At 39.8% G+C, this 20,009-nt stretch overlaps 1 protein-coding gene across 6 annotated transcripts in view; it reads right to left on the bottom strand.

The window, feature by feature from the left end:
• Positions 1–20,009, bottom strand: part of CFAP221 (cilia and flagella associated protein 221) — a 115,701-nt gene that overhangs the window by 63,792 nt on the left and 31,900 nt on the right. For all 6 annotated transcript variants that reach the window (XM_004031690.4, XM_055380511.2, XM_019022704.4 and 3 more), the window contains one exon: positions 5,780–5,883. In XM_004031690.4, the coding sequence (XP_004031738.2) occupies positions 5,780–5,883 (104 nt within the window). The remainder of the gene's footprint in view (positions 1–5,779; positions 5,884–20,009) is intronic.

Genomic DNA, 20,009 nt, shown 5'->3' with positions numbered 1-20,009 from the left:
CACCAATACATATCCTGGTGAACTGCTTAACCTCAAGACTAAAAAGAAAATTTCTGAGGGCATCCAGAATTCACCTTCAATGGGGAACAACTCAGCCCAGCCTCCAAATTCCTAGCAAAGCCAAAGCCAGGGACGATCAGCAAGGTCTACTAAGTTCTGAGATAGACCAAGTTGGAAACCAAGACTGTTAGACCTCACCAGGTTGTCTTTCAAGACTGCAGACAGCAGAGAGACACTGTCAAACATGCGAGCACGGAGGCATGCGGCCCCAGGAGCCTCTGGTTAACAAGCCACTAGGTGACAGCATCCAGACAGCCAGAAAAACTGAAGTGAAGAATTTGTGAATGTAGGTAACATGGAATAAAGAATAGAGGTGAAATCTGTGGCTCCATTTCAATAGGAACTAAATAGCTACAGCATTCATGGTCACAAAAGAGAATATAAATGCTATAGACAACATAGAAGGGTACGACAAAGCCGGGAGTTCTAAGAGGGGAGGGAGAAAGTACATGCATGCTGTTTCCCATTTTCCATGGCCAAGATTCCAGCTGAAGGTGAGGCACACAGTTGAAGAAGACAGTGGCTCTGACCTCTTAATGGCTTCATTATCTCTTTTCTTAATTTTAGCAACAAATTTTAGGAATGAATATTGCATATACCAAGGAAGTTCACCAATTCCTTTTAGCTTCACTTGTTTTTCTTCAGTCAATATCAAGTAACATCATTTTTACATATCATATGATCCAAGTTTTCTTGTAGTTTTCCGTGTCTCTGCATCATCGTATGCCTCCAGCCTCCCTCTTTCTCCTCTTTGTCCATAGGCACAGAGAGGTGTCTGCAGGGATAAATGTTCATGATATTTCTGGAGTGATGAGATTCTCGGTAATGTTTTTTCAACTTGGATTTGGTACTTTTCTTCAGTGTTTTAATTTTTATATAATAAACACATTTCATTTTTTATAAAGCCATTTTTAAAGAAATATTTTTATTTGCTGAACTTCATTTCTTCTATACTTTACACCTGGAGTGGCTTTTTTTTCCCCATTGTTGCTGTTGCCCGTTTTCTGGCACGGCACCTACCCCAGACCAGTGTTGTGGGACCTGCAGAAGTGCCTGCTGTCTATCATGAAAGCCGCATTCTCTTCCAGCCTCCTGGAAGACTGGCTTTCCCAGCAGGGTGAGAGGCTGGGCCAAACCATCTGACTTCTTCCTGGCCTTGCTGGAACAAGCACTTCTGTATGGGCAGTAGAGGTGTGAGGTAAGAGTTTCATTAAGATACAGGCATTGTCCTCTGGGTCAAGTTCACTGACTGCTGCTGTGGTCAACTGAGCTCAAGCAGCCCAGAATGACAGCCCATCAAATGGTCCTCTTGGACAGGGTTATAGAATTCAATGAGATGGTGCATGTGATGTGCTTAGCACAGCACCTGGCATGCGGCTAACAATTAGTAAATAGAAACAATTATGAACATCATGCCAGCCACGCTGTGTGCAACCACCACCACCCATCAAGGGTATATTGAGCACCAGGTAAAACTGACCATTGCTACCAATGTGACAGAAAATTGCCACCTGTCTGTCCAGCTTTTCCTGACTTCTTCAGTGTGTCATTATTAATTACCTACATCCTCTAAAAGCTAGGGAACTCATTTGCATCTCATATATTAACTGTCCCTAATTATTCTCCCTTCCTCACTATTGGGTTTGGTGCTTTGGAAAATCTTTGAAAGGTTTGATCTCTCTATTTTACCTCTCGTAAGGACTCTTTTCCAACCCTGCATATGGCCCCCGGCTCTTCCTCCATTTGCTGACCTGGAAGGTTATCATTATCAGAGGCCCTCTGCTGGTTATCTCACTAATTTCCATCACTTGTTGGAAGTGAACCTTGCCAAAGACCTGCATGTTTTCATTTCTGTAAGCAGTCATATAGCCACTATATGTTTTCTGAGATAAGGCTGTTCATCATGGTCTTAACTACCAGCAAGAAGCATTTTATGGGGGCCTGTGCTGTGTGCTGGAGATCTGGTCTCACCCTCCCCTTGACAATCCTGATCTGTACCCCGCACAGTTTGTGCTGGGGTTTGGGGGTCTTCTGTCTCACCTGTCCGCAGGAGTACAGTGAGGCAGGGAGGAGAAGTAGGGGAAACCTCCCCTCATTATTTTCCCTTGTGGATGTAATGGCTCCGCTCTGGAATCCCAAAGGCTGCTGGACCCTGCAGGTAGGGCTTATTATGTGATAAACTACCTCAGCCAGGGGCCAAGGGGCCTTTGGAGAAAAAAGATGCAAAAAGGAACCAGCACATGCTCCCTTTTGAAATGTAAGTGGGTAAATGCTGGTGTGTGGACAGCACAGTGGCAGGTATGGCCAAGAGTATGGCTGAGCCCAGCTGAGATGGCATGATTGGACTAGCGGCAAGTCCAGACAGGCTGCCCAGAGCAGGTGCTGCATGAAAGTGCCTTGAACCTCAACAGGCAGGGTACAGTGCTCTTGGTGTCCTTGTGCTCATGCTGGAGGATGGGGATTCATTCTTTGCTAGAAGGTGCTTCCTGCTGGATTGGTGGCCCCCAGGTAATGTCTAGAACCAAAAAGTGGTTTGAGGCCAAGGCAAGGGCAGAGGCTCTGGGTTTACTCCCAAACTGATATAAAGTTGTAAAAAATGTGCATTTCAGAAGAAAATGCAAAATATAAAATTATTTGTAAGTGGCTTATATTTTTCTTATAATTAAAAAAAGAGAATGAACTTATTGAAACTTTATATAAGAACTCTAAGCAACAGCCCCCAAGGAACTCTTGCTTAGCCAGCCACTTAATGCTATAATTTACCATTTATATGAGTTAGATGCATTCTTCCCTAGCATTTGTGACAACAAGGGAATGTCCAGGATCACAAAATAGTGACAAGTAGACAAGTTCAACAATTTTTCTGTGGCATTTGCCTGATCTCCGATGCTAATAAGATCTTGGTCAATACTTCTCTTCAGAGTTCACGGAAAAAAAAATATCTTGGCCAAAGTCGTGTATTGCTGGCTCTTCCAAAATTATTAACAGAGTGTTCTTGAAGTTTTGGTTGCATATGATTTCTTGTCAGCAGTACAGGAAGGTCATAAAATCCTTTATTCATTTTCTCCAGCCTCAGGAATATCTTGGCCCCCAACAAAAGCAGGTCCAGCTTTCGACGGCTACAGAGCCCACCTGCATCTTAAGGATGGCCAGTTGAGTTAAAGTTGAGGGCATACCTTATAAATAGAATTATTAATAGCTTGATTCAAATTGTTTTTTCATTTGGCAAACTTGAGCATAAAATGCCTGGAAGGTGTGCGTAGATGATGCTTCTAGTTCCTAGAGAAGATATGGCTTCATAACCTAACAGACTAGGGATGTCCCAAGTCTTTTAGAAATAAGTTACCAAACACGTGCTTGAAACAGTGTCTACAAATACACATGCTAACTGTGTAAAATTAGCCCAGTTTCTTAGTCTATCTGAACCCAGTTTGTAAAACGGAGGCAATAATGCCTTGTGGCCAAAAAGCCATCCAAGACTGTCCAGCTGTACGGCCTCCGAGTCAAGCCAGATGCCTGGCAAGTCAGGAGACCAGTAAGCACAAAGATTGCCTGAGCTGCACTCACTCTCCATGCAGCCAAGACTTTCTTCACTGCAGGTGGAATTCTGGAACCTCAAAAGTATAACAGCCAACAATGTACTGATACACCATCAAAGTGGGAAACCAAACCAAGAACGTTTCTGAGACTGGGAGAGCAACGATGACCTGAGATTCATAAAATAGCTACCGAGGAGGCTGAAGGTCAGAGCCCATGAGACCAGTTTGGAATGCCACATCTGCAACACCATCCACACAATGCAGGTCATTCAAACCAGCAAAAGACAGGTCCCAAAGTCCAAGAGCCCTGGCTTGCCGGGCTTCCCTCTCTCCTTCATTCTCTTCTTTTGCACTGCACTTTCCTGATTTTCTTCCTTGGTCTTTCTTTGTTCCTGGATCCACTTCCCCTTGCTGTCCTCTGAGTGTCTGAGTGGCCCTCGGTCCACTTCTCTATCCACACTCACTCCCAAGGTGACCTCATGTCCAGTCCCATGGCTGTACAAACGTACAACACCCAGTGACATCCAAGTGTATGTCCCTAGCACTCCCCTCTCTCTCAACTCCAAACTGGTATATTCAATTTAATTTCACTTAAAGGACAAATTTAAAATATTAAGTAATAAACAAAGTACCAAAACAACCACAATCTCTTACCTGATGAATCAGACAAAGTATCTCATGTATCATGCATTTGTCTGAATTATGTGGCCCTGCATTTTATAATCTGAGCACTGGGGGAAAGGCCTGCATGATTTTTTTAAGTGTGTCATACATAGTTGTCAGTCAATTCTGCTTAATGCTGTATTTTATTATCTATGTAGTACCCTGATTTTGAATAGGTTGTGTTTCAAAACCCTCTGGGTAAATTAATATTCTGAGTCTTAGGTCACAGTTTTTTAGAGAAGTATGGCTAGGCCATAAGCTATTGAGCTTTTCTTCCTTTTCCTGGCTACTGATGTCAGCTCATTTCAAGATCTCAAGTCCTATGTGAGTTCATTCCAACACTACGAATTCCTGGACTCCTGTCTGTACCCACCTCAGTCATACCTGTAAACCTGCACCCTGACCTGTCTAAAACGGCTCCCATCATGACTGCTCAGAAATTGTAGTGGTCCCTTCTGCCCATGGAACTTAATAGAATTATGGACCATCAGAGGGGCAGGGACCCACAGAAAGACCTACTGTGAGAATATCAACTATACTTAACATCTGAAATATTATCTTGTTTAGTATACTTTTAGTGACCATTTATTTTCCCTTCTTTTTTAGGCCCACACAGCTGAAAATAATAAACCTCTTCTCTCTGAAAGGAGAATCAAGTCCTGTTTTTTGCAATATAAACAGTGGTTACCTTATATTTTACAAAATCTCAGAATGGCTCCTGGTCCTCTAGAAAATAATCTAAGTACATTTCATAATTTAGAATTAATTCACAGTTTCTGCTTTAAACACTCATTTGTTGGACAAAATATGTACTTGCAGTACTGAAGGAGTTGTAAACAAATGAATACGCAGACTTAAACCCATTTTAGCAATTGTTAAATTGTTTAAATTTAACAATTTTAAATATCTGTCCACAGTAGACCACAGTAGACCACTGTGGACAGATACTTAAATCCCAAACCTAAATATCAAGAGACAGGAACTGGGAAGCAGAGATTACTTTAGGTGTAAAATCTCACTTTCAAATGTCCTTAGCAGCCTAGTGATCTATGTCCTCCGGGGCATGCAAAAACATACTGTCCACACCACCAATGAGACAAATTCATCAGACCCTTCACTAAGATTCTGAAGGCTCTGGAAGAAAGAAGATTCCTATTTTATCTGAAATTGAATTATAAGGTGGATACAAAACCAAGGATGTACCAGGAGCCAAACTTAGCATTGGAATGGATCAATTTCTGATTTCAAGTTTCGATCATGGAAGAAACTTACCTGAACATTATTAAAAATTATCTGCATGATACAAAAGATCCCAAAGTGTCGTTATTCTGACGTGTCCAATTCCATTTTACATCATGTCAGTTATGTGTAAAATTCATCACTGTTATGTGTTTGAAAATATAACGTTCGAATGCAGCTTATTCTTGTTTTTAGAACTTGACACCTACTTTTCAAATCCCCTCTTTGATCCGAGAACTCAAAAGAAATTGGAAACTTGAAATCTTGACACTCCTTACCTGATGTTGGCTCAATAGCAAAGGCTTGATGAGACTGAATCAAAGTGATATAAAACTCAAAATCTACAGGGCAGCTGCACTGCAAAGGAATAACATAAGTTTTGCTGCAAAACAAACAAAAAAGAAAATAAAAATATTATTTTTCTTTATAACTGGTTCTTCTGGTAGCAAGGAATGGAGACTCAAGTTATGTAATAAACAATGATGACTGCCAATGCTGATCTGGCACTTCCTGTGTGCCAGGAGTAACCCCATGCATTCCCCATGTATTAGCTATTTTAATCCTATGAGGTGGTGCCGTGATTATCCCCACTTACAGAAGAGGAAACTGAGGCACAAGAGAGGGTAAGTGTTCCACACAAGGTGATGTAGTTAGTTAGTGGCAGAACCATGATTTAATGTAGTCGATTGTGCTGGGTATCCATACTCCTCACCACACTGTCCTTGCTACCTCTCGAGTACTGTTAGGTTTATTTTCCAGAGTTGCAGTGATAGGGAAAAGGCAGTCCCTACCACACAGCTCGGCCTCACCGAACCAAGGAAAGGCCAAATAGATGGGCTTATAGAAAGCCTGGGAGACCCCTGGCCTTTCACAGAGCCTGGACGGGACAGTGTGGAAGAAACCACACTTTGGGCTGTGTTTGATTGAAATAGGCTAGGTACTCTTTATTTGGTCAGAAGTCCAGCAACCATTAGAGAACGTGGAGGAGGTCTATGTATTCAGAAATGGTCTGTCACCCCAAGACAAGGCGGACCTCTAAGCTAGCTTGAAGCTGTTGCTTACAGCACCCCAGGAGCTGTGGCAGCAGTGGCATTTCTTGGAGTGCCCCATGCTTCCCATAATGTCCTCTCCTTCAATCAGGGCAATCCAAGTCAGCCAGAGTTGACTGCCTGGAGGAGCAGAGCTCTCCAGGGTAATTCTACGTCCTATGCAGTGCTGGGGGCAGGTTATCGGGTCCTCTTGCAGCAGTAGGAAGTCAAGTGCTTCCTTTCAAGTGACCCAGCCACTCCCTGCATTTCTGATTTTTTTGCACCCCCTCCCTTCTCGTTAAGCCACCAGCCAGCTTCATCTTCGACCCTGTACATCTCTTCTCTACCCCATACCTTCTGAGCCCTCACCCCATCACAGCCCTCCTGCCTCGAGGCTGGCCCTGCCTCTTATCCTCTTAGCTTCTGGTCTCCCTGCCAACAGCCCATCTCCTCTCATTTTCCAGTTCATACTCCCAGGAGAACACAGTTGTAATCTGGTTTGAGCAGAGCTGCCAGACCAGCTGGGCTCTACCTTCTGGGCAGGACCTATCCGAACCCCTCTGTCTGTGGACTTCTCCAATAATGACAGGCTTCCCTACCTGCCCAGTGTCTGTCTTCCCTGGAGATTCAGAGTCCTATGAAGGCAAAGACCAAGTCCATTTGGGTCTCCAGTGTATCCCAGAGCATCGCATGGACCAAAGGCTCAACAAATATTTGTCGGTGTGAAGCGAAATAACCCTTTTTTCAGTAGCAATTTTGGGGATATGACATAACTCACATGTGGCTTTTAAAATTATGCCCAAAACATTTTTATTTGGCTTTAAAATTCATTATCTTTAAAAAATCTGTGAAATATTTCAAATATAAAGAAAAATGTAAAGAACAATAAAATAACGACCCCTTTATCTACTACTGAGCTCTAACAAATCTTTTGCTTTGGGTATATCAGCATTATGTTTTTAAAGAGATAAAACATTGCAAAAGAGTTGAAGCTCCCTGTAGCTCCTTCCACAATTCTCTCCCTCTTCCTCCCTGCTTTAAGATAGTCAGGTTTATCAACCTTTATTTTGGAGAAAATTGAAATCTGTTCCAAACTATGAACATGGCATGTCTCTAATTTATTCAAGTTTAATTTTATGTCCTCAATCAAATTTTATAAGTGACCCCTACCCTGTATTCACTGTTCTACCATTCTCATGCATTCTAGTAATATTACTACTTACATATGTATGCATAAAAATATGTGGTATGTATAAAATATATTGTATGTTGTTTGTTTTTTAACAATATTGCTCTGAAACTTGCTATTTTTGCTCAAACTATGTTTTTGAGATTTATCCATGGATATATGTAAAGGTCTGTGCATTCATTTTAACGAGTGAAGAGTATTCCGTTATATAATTATACCACACTTTATTCAGCCACTCTCCTGTTGATGGGCATTTAGGTTGTTTGCATTTTTTCACTATTGCAATGTGGCAGTGAAGATCCTACTGCATGACTCCACATGCACCTGCAGTAGAGCTACTTTAGGAATAACCCCAAATGGGACTTCTGGTTAGTAGCAAAGTAAAAATATTAAATTTACTAGATACGACTAAAATATTTTTCAAAGCCCTTTACCAATTTACACCTTTACTAGCAGAATAGGAGAGTTTCTATTGCTTACCAACATTTAGGATTCTCAGGCATTTTAACTTCTGTCAACCTGATGGAGGTGAAATGGCATCTCATTTCACTTTCATTCTCATTCTTTTGAGGTTGAGTTTCTATTCCTGTGTATTCATTTGGGTTCCCTCTCCTGTGAATTGCCTGTGCATATCCTTTGCCCATTTCTCTATTCATTGGTTTTGTTCTCTTATTCATTTGTAAATTATTTTTTTTTTTTGAGACAGAGTCTCACTTTGTCACCCAGTCTGGGGTGCAGTGGCATAATCATAGCTCACTGCAGCTTTGATGTTCTGGGCTGAAGTGATCCTCCCACCTCAGTCTCCTGAGTAGCTGGGACCACAGGTGTGCATCACCATACCTAGCTAGTTTTTAAATTTTTTGTAGAGATGAGTTCCCACTATGTTGCCCAGGCTTGTCTTGAACTCCTGGGCTCAAGTGATCCTCTTGCCTTGGCCTCCCAAAGTGCTGGGATTACATGCATGAGACATCATGACTGGCCTCATTTGTAAATTCTAATATTAATTTAGTTAATTATATGCATTGCAAGTATCTTTTCCAAGCCATAGTTTATTTTTTGATTTATTTATGGTGTTTTTTGTTGGACATAAATTTTTAATTTTAAGGTAGTCAGTTTTATCAATCATTGTTTTGGAGAAAATTGAAATCTGCTCTAAACTATAAACATGGTATGTCTCTAATTTATTAAGGTTTAATTTTATGTCCTCAATCAAATTTTATAAGTGTCTCCATAATGAGCTTATACATTTTGGTTAAGTTTTTCCCTAGGTGTTTTGGTATGTTTGGGTTGCTGTCACAGAATACCACAGACTGGGTGGCTTATGAACAACAGAAATTTATTCCTCACAGTTCTGGAGGCTGGGAAGTCCAAGATCAAGGTGCTGGCAGATTTGGTGTCTGGTGCAGGCCCACTTCCTGGTTCATAGATGACCATCTTTTCACTGTGTCTTCGCATAATGGAAGGGGCTATGAAGCTCTCCAGATCTCTTTTATAAGGACACTAATCCTGTTCATGAGGGCTTTGCCCTCATGGCCTCATCACCTCCCAAAGGCCCCACCTCCTAATAGATCACCTTGGGGGTTAGATTTAAACACATACATTTTGAGGGGGAAACAAACATTCAGACCATAGCACCAGGTATCTTACAGCTTCTGTATCATAGTGAATGGAATGTTTGTCTTTTACAATTCATTATTACTAGTGTATTGCAATGCTACTTTTGGATTTTGATCTAAAACCCTGCTAAAGTCTTTTATGGGCTGTAAAAGTTTATCTGTAGATTTCCTTAGATTTTCTATGTAGAAAATTATACAGTCTAGGCCAGGCACAGTGGCTTGTGCCTATAATCCCAGTGTGAGTCATAACATCTAAAAAATAAAAAAATTTAAAAAAGAGACTATTTCAGAAAAAAAGAGAGAAGAATCAAATAGACACAATAAAAAATGATAAAGGGGATATCACCACCGATCCCACAGAAATACAAACTACCATCAGAGAATACTACAAACACCTCTACGCAAATAAACTAGAAAATCTAGAAGAAATGGATACATTCCTCGACACATACACTCTCCCAAGACTAAACCAGGATAAATTGAATCTCTGAATAGACCAATAACAGGAGCTGAAATTGTGGCAATAATCAATAGTTTACCAACCAAAAAAGAGTCCAGGACCAGATGGATTCACAGCCGAATTCTACCAGAGGTACAAGGAGGAACTGGTACCATTCCTTCTGAAACTATTCCAATCAATAGAAAAAGAGGGAATCCTCCCTAACTCATTTTATGAGGCCAGCATCATTCTGATACCAAAGCCGGGCAGAGACACAACCAAAAAAGAGAATTTTAGACCAATATCCTTGATGAACATTGATGCAAAAATCCTCAATAAAATACTGGCAAACCGAATCCAGCAGCACATCAAAAAGCTTATCCACCATGATCAAGTGGGCTTCATCCCTGGGATGCAAGGCTGGTTCCATATACGCAAATCAATAACTGTAATCCAGCATATAAACAGAGCCAAAGACAAAAACCACATGATTATCTCAATAGATGCAGAAAAAGCCTTTGACAAAATTCAACAACCCTTCATGCTAAAAACTCTCAATAAATTAGGTATTGATGGGACGTATTTCAAAATAATAAGAGCTATCTATGACAAACCCACAGCCAATATCATACTGAATGGGCAAAAACTGGAAGCATTCCCTTTGAAAACTGGCACAAGACAGGGATGCCCTCTCTCACCACTCCTATTCAACATAGTGTTGGAAGTTCTGGCCAGGGCAATTAGGCAGGAGAAGGAAATAAAGGGTATTCAATTAGGAAAAGAGGAACTCAAATTGTCCCTGTTTGCAGATGACATAATTGTATGTCTAGAAAACCCCATTGTCTCAGCCCAAAATCTCCTTAAGCTGATAAGCAACTTCAGCAAAGTCTCAGGATACAAAATCAATGTACAAAAATCACAAGCATTCTTATACACCAACAACAGACAAACAGAGAGCCAAATCATGAGTGAACTCCCATTCACAATTGCTTCAAAGAGAATAAAATACCTAGGAATCCAACTTACAAGGGATGTGAAGGACCTCTTCAAGGAGAACTACAAACCACTGCTCAAGGAAATAAAAGAGGATACAAACAAATGGAAGAACATTCCATGCTCATGGGTAGGAAGAATCAATATCGTGAAAATGGCCATACTGCCCAAGGTAATTTATAGATTCAATGCCAACCCCATCAAGCTACCAATATCTTTCTTCACAGAATTGGAAAAAACTACTTTAAAGTTCATATGGAACCAAAAAAGAGCCCGCATCACCAAGTCAATCCTAAGCCAAAAGAACAAAGCTGGAGGCATCACACTACCTGACTTCAAACTATACTACAAGGCTACAGTAACCAAAACAGCATGGTACTGGTACCAAAACAGAGATATAGATCAATGGAACAGAACAGAGCCCTCAGAAATAACGCCGCATACCTACAACTATCTGATCTTTGACAAACCTGAGAAAAACAAGCAATGGGGAAAGGATTCCCTATTTAATAAACGGTGCTGGGAAAACTGGCTAGCCATATGTAGAAAGCTGAAACTGGATCCTTTCCTTACACCTTATACAAAAATCAATTCAAGATGGATTAAAGATTTAAACGTTAGACCTAAAACCATAAAAACCCTAGAAGAAAACCTAGGCATTACCATTCAGGACATAGGCATGGGCAAGGACTTCATGTCCAAAACACCAAAAGCAATGGCAACAAAAGACAAAATTGACAAATGGGATCTAATTAAACTAAAGAGCTTCTGCACAGCAAAAGAAACTACCAACAGAGTGAACAGGCAACCTACAAAATGGGAGAAAATTTTCGCAACCTACTCATCTGACAAAGGGCTAATATCCAGAATCTACAATGAACTCAAACAAATTTACAAGAAAAAAACAAACAACCCCATCAAAAAGTGGGCGAAGGACATGAACAGACACTTCTCAAAAGAAGACATTTATGCAGCCAAAAAACACATGAAAAAATGCTCATCATCACTAGCCATCAGAGAAATGCAAATCAAAACCACTATGAGATACCATCTCACACCAGTTAGAATGGCAATCATTAAAAAGTCAGGAAACAACAGGTGCTGGAGAGGATGTGGAGAAATAGGAACACTTTTACACTGTTGGTGGGACTGTAAACTAGTTCAACCATTGTGGAAGTCAGTGTGGCGATTCCTCAGGGATCTAGAACTAAAAATACCATTTGACCCAGCCATCCCATTACTGGGTATATACCCAAAGGATTATAAATCATGCTGCTATAAAGACACATGCACACGTATGTTTATTGCGGCATTATTCACCATAGCAAAGACTTGGAACCAACCCAAATGTCCAACAATGATAGACTGGATTAAGAAAATGTGGCACATATACACCATGGAATACTATGCAGCCATAAAAAATGATGAGTTCATGTCCTTTGTAGGGACATGGATGAAATTGGAAATCATCATTCTCAGTAAACTATCGCAAGAACAAAAAACCAAACACCGCATATTCTCACTCATAGGTGGGAATTGAACAATGAGATCACATGGACACAGGAAGGGGAATATCACACTCTGGGGACTGTGGTGGGGTGGGGGGAGAGGGGAGGGATAGCATTGGGAGATATACCTAATGCTAGATGACGAGTTAGTGGGTGCAGCGCGCCAGCATGGCACATGTATACATATGTAGCTAACCTGCACAATGTGCACATGTACCCTAAAACTTAAAGTATAATAAACAAAAAAAGAAAAAGAAAAAAAAAAGAGACTATTTCCTATTTACTTTCCCAACTCTTATAATTCATATATTTTTTTCTGATCATTGCATTGATGACTTCTAGTATAATACTGAATGGAAGTGAAGAGAGCATCTTTTTCTTATTTTGACTTTACTGGAAATACTTTAATTTTTCACCACTAAGAATGATGTTTCTAGAAAGTTTGTGATAGCCTTTATCAGGTCAAGGAAATTTTCGTCTATTTCTAAGCTTTTTTTTTCCCACTTAATGAGTTTTCTTTTCGTTAAAATTTGCTTGGTATACATACCTCTTCCATTCCTTCATTTTCAAGCTTCCTGAAAAGTTTTATTTTAGGTATGTCTCCAGAAAGCAGGATATAGCTGGATTAAAAAATGTTTAGCAGGTAGGATAATCTTTTCCTTTTAATAGGTGAGTTTAATAGGTTTTCATTTGTTACAATTAATAATAGATATATTTGAACTTATTTCTACCACCTTGTTTTGTGTTTTCTAAAAAACAACTTTGCTTCATTTTTGTTCTTTTGCCTCTTGCTGGACTGATTGCTTTTATATTTCTACTTTTTTTCCTCCTATGACTTGGCAGCTATAGATTGCATTTCTATAATTTTAATTATTATTCTAAATTTTTTAAAGATATGTCTTATTGACAGCTGGGTGCTGTGGCTCACGCCTGTAATCCAAGCACTTTGGGAGGCTGAGGCGGGCAGACCACTTGAGCTTAGGACTTCAAGACCAGCCTGGGCAATGTAGCAAAACCCCATCTCTACAAAAAATACAAAAATTAGCTGGGCACAGTTGCATGTGCCTGTAGTCCCAGCTGCTCAGGAGGCTGAGATGGGCTGATGGCTGGAGCCTGGAACGCGGAGGTTCTAGTGAGCCGAGAGCGCATCACTGCACTCCAGCCTGGGTGACAGAGCACAGGTCCTGTCAAAAAAAAAAAAAAAAAGATATGTCTTACTTATTGAAAATTCCCAACAAAGTCTAAACATACCTCGTATTTCTATCCTCCCAAATAGTGTGGTCAGCCCTACCTGCCTATTGAAGACTCTTTCTTACCCCTCCATCTTGTATATGCTATGTTGAGTTGTAGTTTTAGCTTAAACAACAAAAAGTACTGACTTTTAAAAATGGTTAATTAGTTAAATTTACCAACATATGTAATTAATTTTGGTGTTTGCCATTCTCCTTCCATTCCCATGGCTACTTTCTGAATATGTTTTTCTTCTTGCTGGCATATGCCTTTTAAATTTTCTTGTAGTGAGGACTGTGTGTGGGAAATTCCTATGTAAATAAACTTATTTTTTATTTTCTTCCTTGGGAAAAATTTTAGGTTGACTGTTTATTTTCCCTTGGCATTTTGAAAATATTTACTCCACATCTTTCCTTAATTGTTTGTTGCTGATGAAGAACTGTTGTCACTTTTTTGTAGATTATCACTCTTTTCTCTCTGGCAGCTTTTTAAGGTTTCTCTTTTTTTTCTTATTTATTTATTTATTTATTTATTTTTTATAGAGATGGGATCTCACTTTGTTGCCCAGGCTGGTCTCAAACTCCTGGGTTCAAGTGATTCTCCTGCTTTGGCCTCCCAGGGTGCTGGAATTACAGGCAAGATTTCTCGTTATTCTTGATGCTCTGCAGCTTGACTCTTACGTGTCTAGGTAGAAATTTATCTTTATCCTGCTAGATATTCATATTTGAATGCACTTACCAAATCTTCATAATTATCTTTAATTCTGAAAAGCTTGGTATTATTCTGTACCATTCCCTCCACTCTCTCCTGACAGAACTCCAATTTATTAGACACATATATCTTGGAGCTTTTCAGTCTAGCTTCCATACCCCCTAATTTCCCTTCATGTAAAATGTAACCTCTATGTACTCTATACTGGGTGAATTCCTGTATTATTACTATCTTCCAATCTATTAATCTTTTCTTCAATTGTGTCCAGTATACAGTTTATTCAGTCTATTGAGATTTAAGTTTTCGGTGTCTATATTTTGAATTTTTAAGATTTCTAAATGGTTCTTTTTATCTACCTGATCTTTAAAACAATGTCCATCTATTTTTGTTTCATAATTTCTTGACATTTTAAAATGGAAGTTTGCCTCAATCATCTCATTGAGAATCCTAAGTGTATCTATTTTAAAGTTTTATTAAACTGTTTTTAATAATTAATTTCATTCAATTATATTCTGATTGTTGGGTTTTGGCTTTCTTAGCACAAGATTTATTCGTGTGTTTTGGAATTCGGATTTGCAGGCTCATTTTGAGTAAAAGGATTTAATCTATATTCAATTTTATAATTGCATATTAGGGTTCCTGCCAGCCAGCTATTTTAGTGCTACAGTGAACTCAGTCACTGGGCCAGCAGGTAACGTGGCTCACCTCTGCACCACAAGCTGGTTAGTACTGTCCCTTACACTGTCCTCTGTCCACAACCAGGGACAAGGCCCCAGGCCCAGGCAACAGGCCAGCAGAGGGTTTCCAGCTTCCTTTCGTGGGAAGTGCAAAGGTGGGGCAGCTTACCTCTTCTCCTGGCTGCAGGCCAAGTGCGGATCCCCTGAATCAGTGAGACACTTGCAGTCTCCCTTACCCCATGGAGTGGTCTCCAACACTGCCTGACTGCTTCAAAACCTGGAGCCTGCAAGCCTGTGGCTCCACCCTGCAACCCACTCAGCATTTCTATGCTGTTCCTGCTCTGTGGAGTTGTTCAGCTTGTTTCTGAGCCTGAGTGTGTCTTTTTGGAGGTCTCTTTATATTTTGTTTGTCACTAACTAGTAATTTTGCACAAAAAAGGTTCACTGCAGTTTGAGCACACTGCTTCATCCTGACCAGATGTCTCTAACTGTACTTTTGAGAGATCTACACTCTGAATGCAGAGTTCCTAACGTCAGGCAGTGCCCTGTTTCTAATTAATTTGCACTGGTACTTGTTTTTAAAACATTGTTCCTTAGCTATGACGTCTCTTTGAGAGGAGCGCAGCTGTACTGTGAGCACATGAGATCCCCAATAGGGCATAGGCCTGCATCAGACTTTATATACTCATGTTCAGGGGCCTTAGGTTTCTGATAAAAATTCTGAATAAGGGTAACCGTACAGAGTATGGTCTTCAGTCAACAGTAAAATGAAAACTTCATAGGATTGTCTACCAAACTCACAAATCCTGTCTTAAATCAGGCTCTGTTAGAGGTATGCAGTCAATCTTCACTCTGTGAGATGTTTCCTAATTCTGAAAAACAGAATATATGAAGGTAAGGCAATTCATGCTAATAGGTGCTCAGGCCCCACTGAGTGTCAGCTATTCTACCAGCGCTGGGTAGATAAAAGTAACATTACAAGTTAGTTACACATGCGTGTGAGGTATTTCTGCCCCTCAGAACCTAAGCAGACCTTGGGTAATGTGCAATGTGAAGTGTTAAAAGGCCCAAATATGGTCTTTGAAGATGATGCCAGTGGATTCACACAGCCACACAGGCTGTGTTGCCCTAGGTCAGTAACCCAGGGGTCTGCTCAAAGCTGTCCCAGCAAAGCAAAGTCTGATACTCAGGGCTCCTCTGCTAAAAGCTGCATGTTTGCATTTTCCTGAATTGAAACAAACAAAAACTCCTGGGGCTTTTCCCATTTGTTACATATACTCAATTTTCAATTAATTTCACAGCTCTGATAAGTCCCATAGAAAAGGTGTCAGGGTACTTGTTTAATAATAATTATTTGAAGCCAAGTTCCTGATGCATTAGCCAGTCTGGAAAAACAAACAGTTCCTTAAGGGCACAAAATTCCAAGTACCATAATTCAGAAGCAGATATAGCAGTGCAAGTAGTACAGTTTTCAGTGGAATTGCTGAACTTTTGCTTTCACTACTGCTGTGCATATTATGCATGTCAAATTAGTTTGCATGGCCACCATAATCATAAATCAAAGACAGTCCAGATGAATTTGAGTCAAAAGGAATTTTGGCTAATATGAAGTTTATTTAGAAGTTCTTCATATTTAAAGAGACAGAATCCTATTAGAGTCTGGGTGGAATTTTACATTTTAAACTAAATTCTCATTGTTAAATACCATTAAATCTGATATACAATGAAGAAACATATATATATATGTGTGTGTATATATATATGTGTGTATATATATATATGTGTATATATATATATATATATATATATCTCATGCCTGTTATTTCTCAGAAGTGAATAGGATACTGAATTAGAGCTCTTCTGTAACTTATAGGAATCAGGCAACTAAAATATTAAGGCAAGTACATGTTAGTGCTTTTGGAAGTAACTACAACTTTTATCCCTGTTACCTTATTATTTAAACATTTTATCAATTATGCTAAGGCTATACATAAAAATATATTAAGTACTTTAAAATAATTATCACTTATTTGAATAAAATTGAACTCAAACCTTTTAAACAGTAGACTTTTATGTTACAATCATGTGGAAATTTTATGCCTATTAGAAGAGAGCAAAATTTGCCTTACAGAAAGTAAATATAATAAAATGACTTAATAGAAATTCAAATTTCTTTCTTGTCCTTTCTCTAGAACAAATGATCTTCAACTTACTTTAACATAAAATCAAATATACTGTCTAATTAAAAATATACTCTAACTAAAAAATCCCGATATCTAGAGAGGAGAGTGAAGAGGCTAGTTTACCATAATAGGATTTGGCTTCTTTTCTGGAAAAAGAAGGTTAACTGACAACAAGCATGACAAATGCTAACTTTTTCCACGATGACTAGGTTCAGAGGGCACAATACATTAACCATTAGTTATTATACTTGTATGAAATTTGAGGGAAACATCAAGATAAAAGAAAGCCTTCACATAGAGATGTATGGATAAGGTAAGCTATAACATAGACAATAACATGTGGTGGTATCACTACCAAGTGAAGCTTGGAGTTAATAGGCCCAGTGATCTCATTTTAGGGTTAAGTCAATTTAGTAGGACTTTTCCACTGTCAACTGCTCGTTGATACGAGAATCATTCATAGATCAAAGGATGTGGACAACAATGATATATCGTGTGCCATTCTTTCCCCTCCGAAGGTACAGAAGACTCACGAAATAATCCAGAGCCTGGGCAAGCTTTGGGGTTACCTGTTGTGGCAGGTTTCAAATAAGTCTACAAACTCTTCAACACTCTTTCCACTTAGAGGTGGAGTCTATGTGTTCATCCTTGATTCTGGGCTCTAGGACTACTTAGCTAATAGAATACAGTGGAAATGATGCTGTACCTGTTTCTTAAGGCCAAGGCCTAAGCAACTGGTATCTTCCATTTCTCTTGGGATGCTCATTCTAGAGCCTTGTCACCATGTTGTAAGGAAGCCCAAGCAGCCTGTGGAGAGACCTACCAGGACAGAACCAGACTTCCAGCCCTCAGGCCATCTGAGCTCCCAGATAATAGCCAGTATTTGAGTGGACCATCTTGAGAGTGGGTCTTTCAGCTCCCAGTTAAGCAGCCCTAGCCGGCTGTGCATGGAGCAGAGAGGAGAACTCCCCATCAGGCCATGCCCAAGTTGTAGATCCATGAGCAAAATAAATGATTGTTGTTATAATATATTAAGCTACTACCTTCGGGGTGGTTTTTATACAGAAAAAGGAAACCAAAGAACATTCTCTTTCCTGTTTCATTTCTCCTTCAGCGAATGATTATCTTACCCCATTTCTGGATGCCATCTTAATTTGGCAATCTTAAAGTCTTTGTTTGGGTACTATCTCTTAATACGTATCAGCTGTTGTGCTTATATGTCATCTAACTCTCTTAACAACCCTATGAGGTAACTACTATTATTATCCTCATTTTATAGATACATAAACTGATCCATAGAGACGTCCAAGGTCACATGGTTAATAAATGGTGAAGTGGAGTTTTCAAGCCAGATCTCTAGAACCTGAGCTCTTACCTGCTGTACTATAGCCCCTCTTGTAGGTCTCTAATATTACAGAAAAGCTCCTGGCATTGCGTTGTTTACATTGCAGTCCCCTTCCCTCCTGCTGCTCTCTTTGAAACTGATCCCTCTGTGCCTTGTTTGTTAAGCTTTTTAGAGGGCATTTCTTCTAATAAGCAACCATCAAAAAAGGACTATAACATCCCGCTATGGACTGTTTGTGTCTCCTCAAAATTCATATGTGGAAGCCCCAATTCCCATGATGGAGGTGGGGACTTAGGAAGGTGACTTGGTTTAGATGAGGTCATAAGGGTGGCACCCTCTGATGGGATTAGTGTCCTTCTAGGAAGAGGAAGGGACTGGAGCCCCTCCCCACCACCCCATGTGAGGAAAGCTGGAAGAGGGCCCCCACCAGAGCTCAGCCATGCTGGCCCCTGATCTCACAATTCTCAGTCTAGATATGTGAGAAATGTCTGTTCTTTAAGCCTCCCAGTCTATGGGAATTTGCTATAGCAGCTGGAGCTGAGGCAAATGCCAAGACCTTTTATAAAATGTTACCAACCTCCTCTCAAGGACCGGCATACACATAGAGAGAAGGAAGAAAGTCAGGGAACTCGCCAGTTATTTTCATTTAAGCTTTAGATATAAATTGCTATATTCAGAATGTGATCAACAAAAACAGAAGGAAATAAGGCACAATATTAGCTGTCTGATTAAACCCTAATCCCCAAAGAAACGGGCAACAATTTGAAGAGCTATGAAGAGCTGAGGGTAAAATAGGTTTCAACTTTCAAATAATGCTCTTTTATCTAAGATAATTTATGTTCTTTTGAACTTTCCTGTGTTGCTTATCTTGTTTTCAAAGACACAATCAATCTCACTGGGATTGGAGCCTCAGACCAGAAGTACGGTAGTCCCACAAACTTTAATGATATAATCAAATAAAGATAAACACAAATTTACATAAAGAAACGTTTAAGTAACAAGCATTTACTTATTTTTTACACCTAGAGAATTAAACACCACCCTCATTTTAGATTAAACTTAGACCAATATTAGAGGTAAAGGGAATCAAATAGCAAACTAATGCAGAAACAGAAAACCAAATACCGCATGTTTTCACTTACAAGTGAGAGCTGAATGATGAGAACACATGAACACATAGAGGTGAACAACACACCCTGGGGCCTACTGGAGTGTGGAGGGTGAGAGGAGGGAGAGGGGCAGAAAAAATAACTACTGGCTATTAGGTACTAGGCATAGTACCTGGGTAATGAAATGATCTGTAAAATAAACCCCTGTGAAACGGGTTTACCTATGTAACAAATATGTGCATGTATCCCCGAACCTAAAATAAAAGTTGAAGGAAAAGAAATGAAGTTAAAATTCCCAAATAAAACTTTAGTTTAAGGTTAAAAGAAAAAAGTGAGTGGAATGGAAGAGTCAAGGGGGCTTGATGGTTTCTCTCCTGGCCTGACCTTTGACTTCCTAGCCCTTAGTTCAGTTCCCTCTTCAACCTGACTTAGTCCCACCTATTGGTAAAGCTGCTCCCACCCCTCCACCTTCACCTCTGT

Source organism: Gorilla gorilla, chromosome 11 (assembly GCF_029281585.2).
Source record: "Gorilla gorilla gorilla isolate KB3781 chromosome 11, NHGRI_mGorGor1-v2.1_pri, whole genome shotgun sequence".
In the NCBI taxonomy this organism is placed as follows: Eukaryota; Metazoa; Chordata; class Mammalia; order Primates; family Hominidae; genus Gorilla; species Gorilla gorilla.
This window is presented reverse-complemented; position numbering and strand designations above follow the sequence as displayed.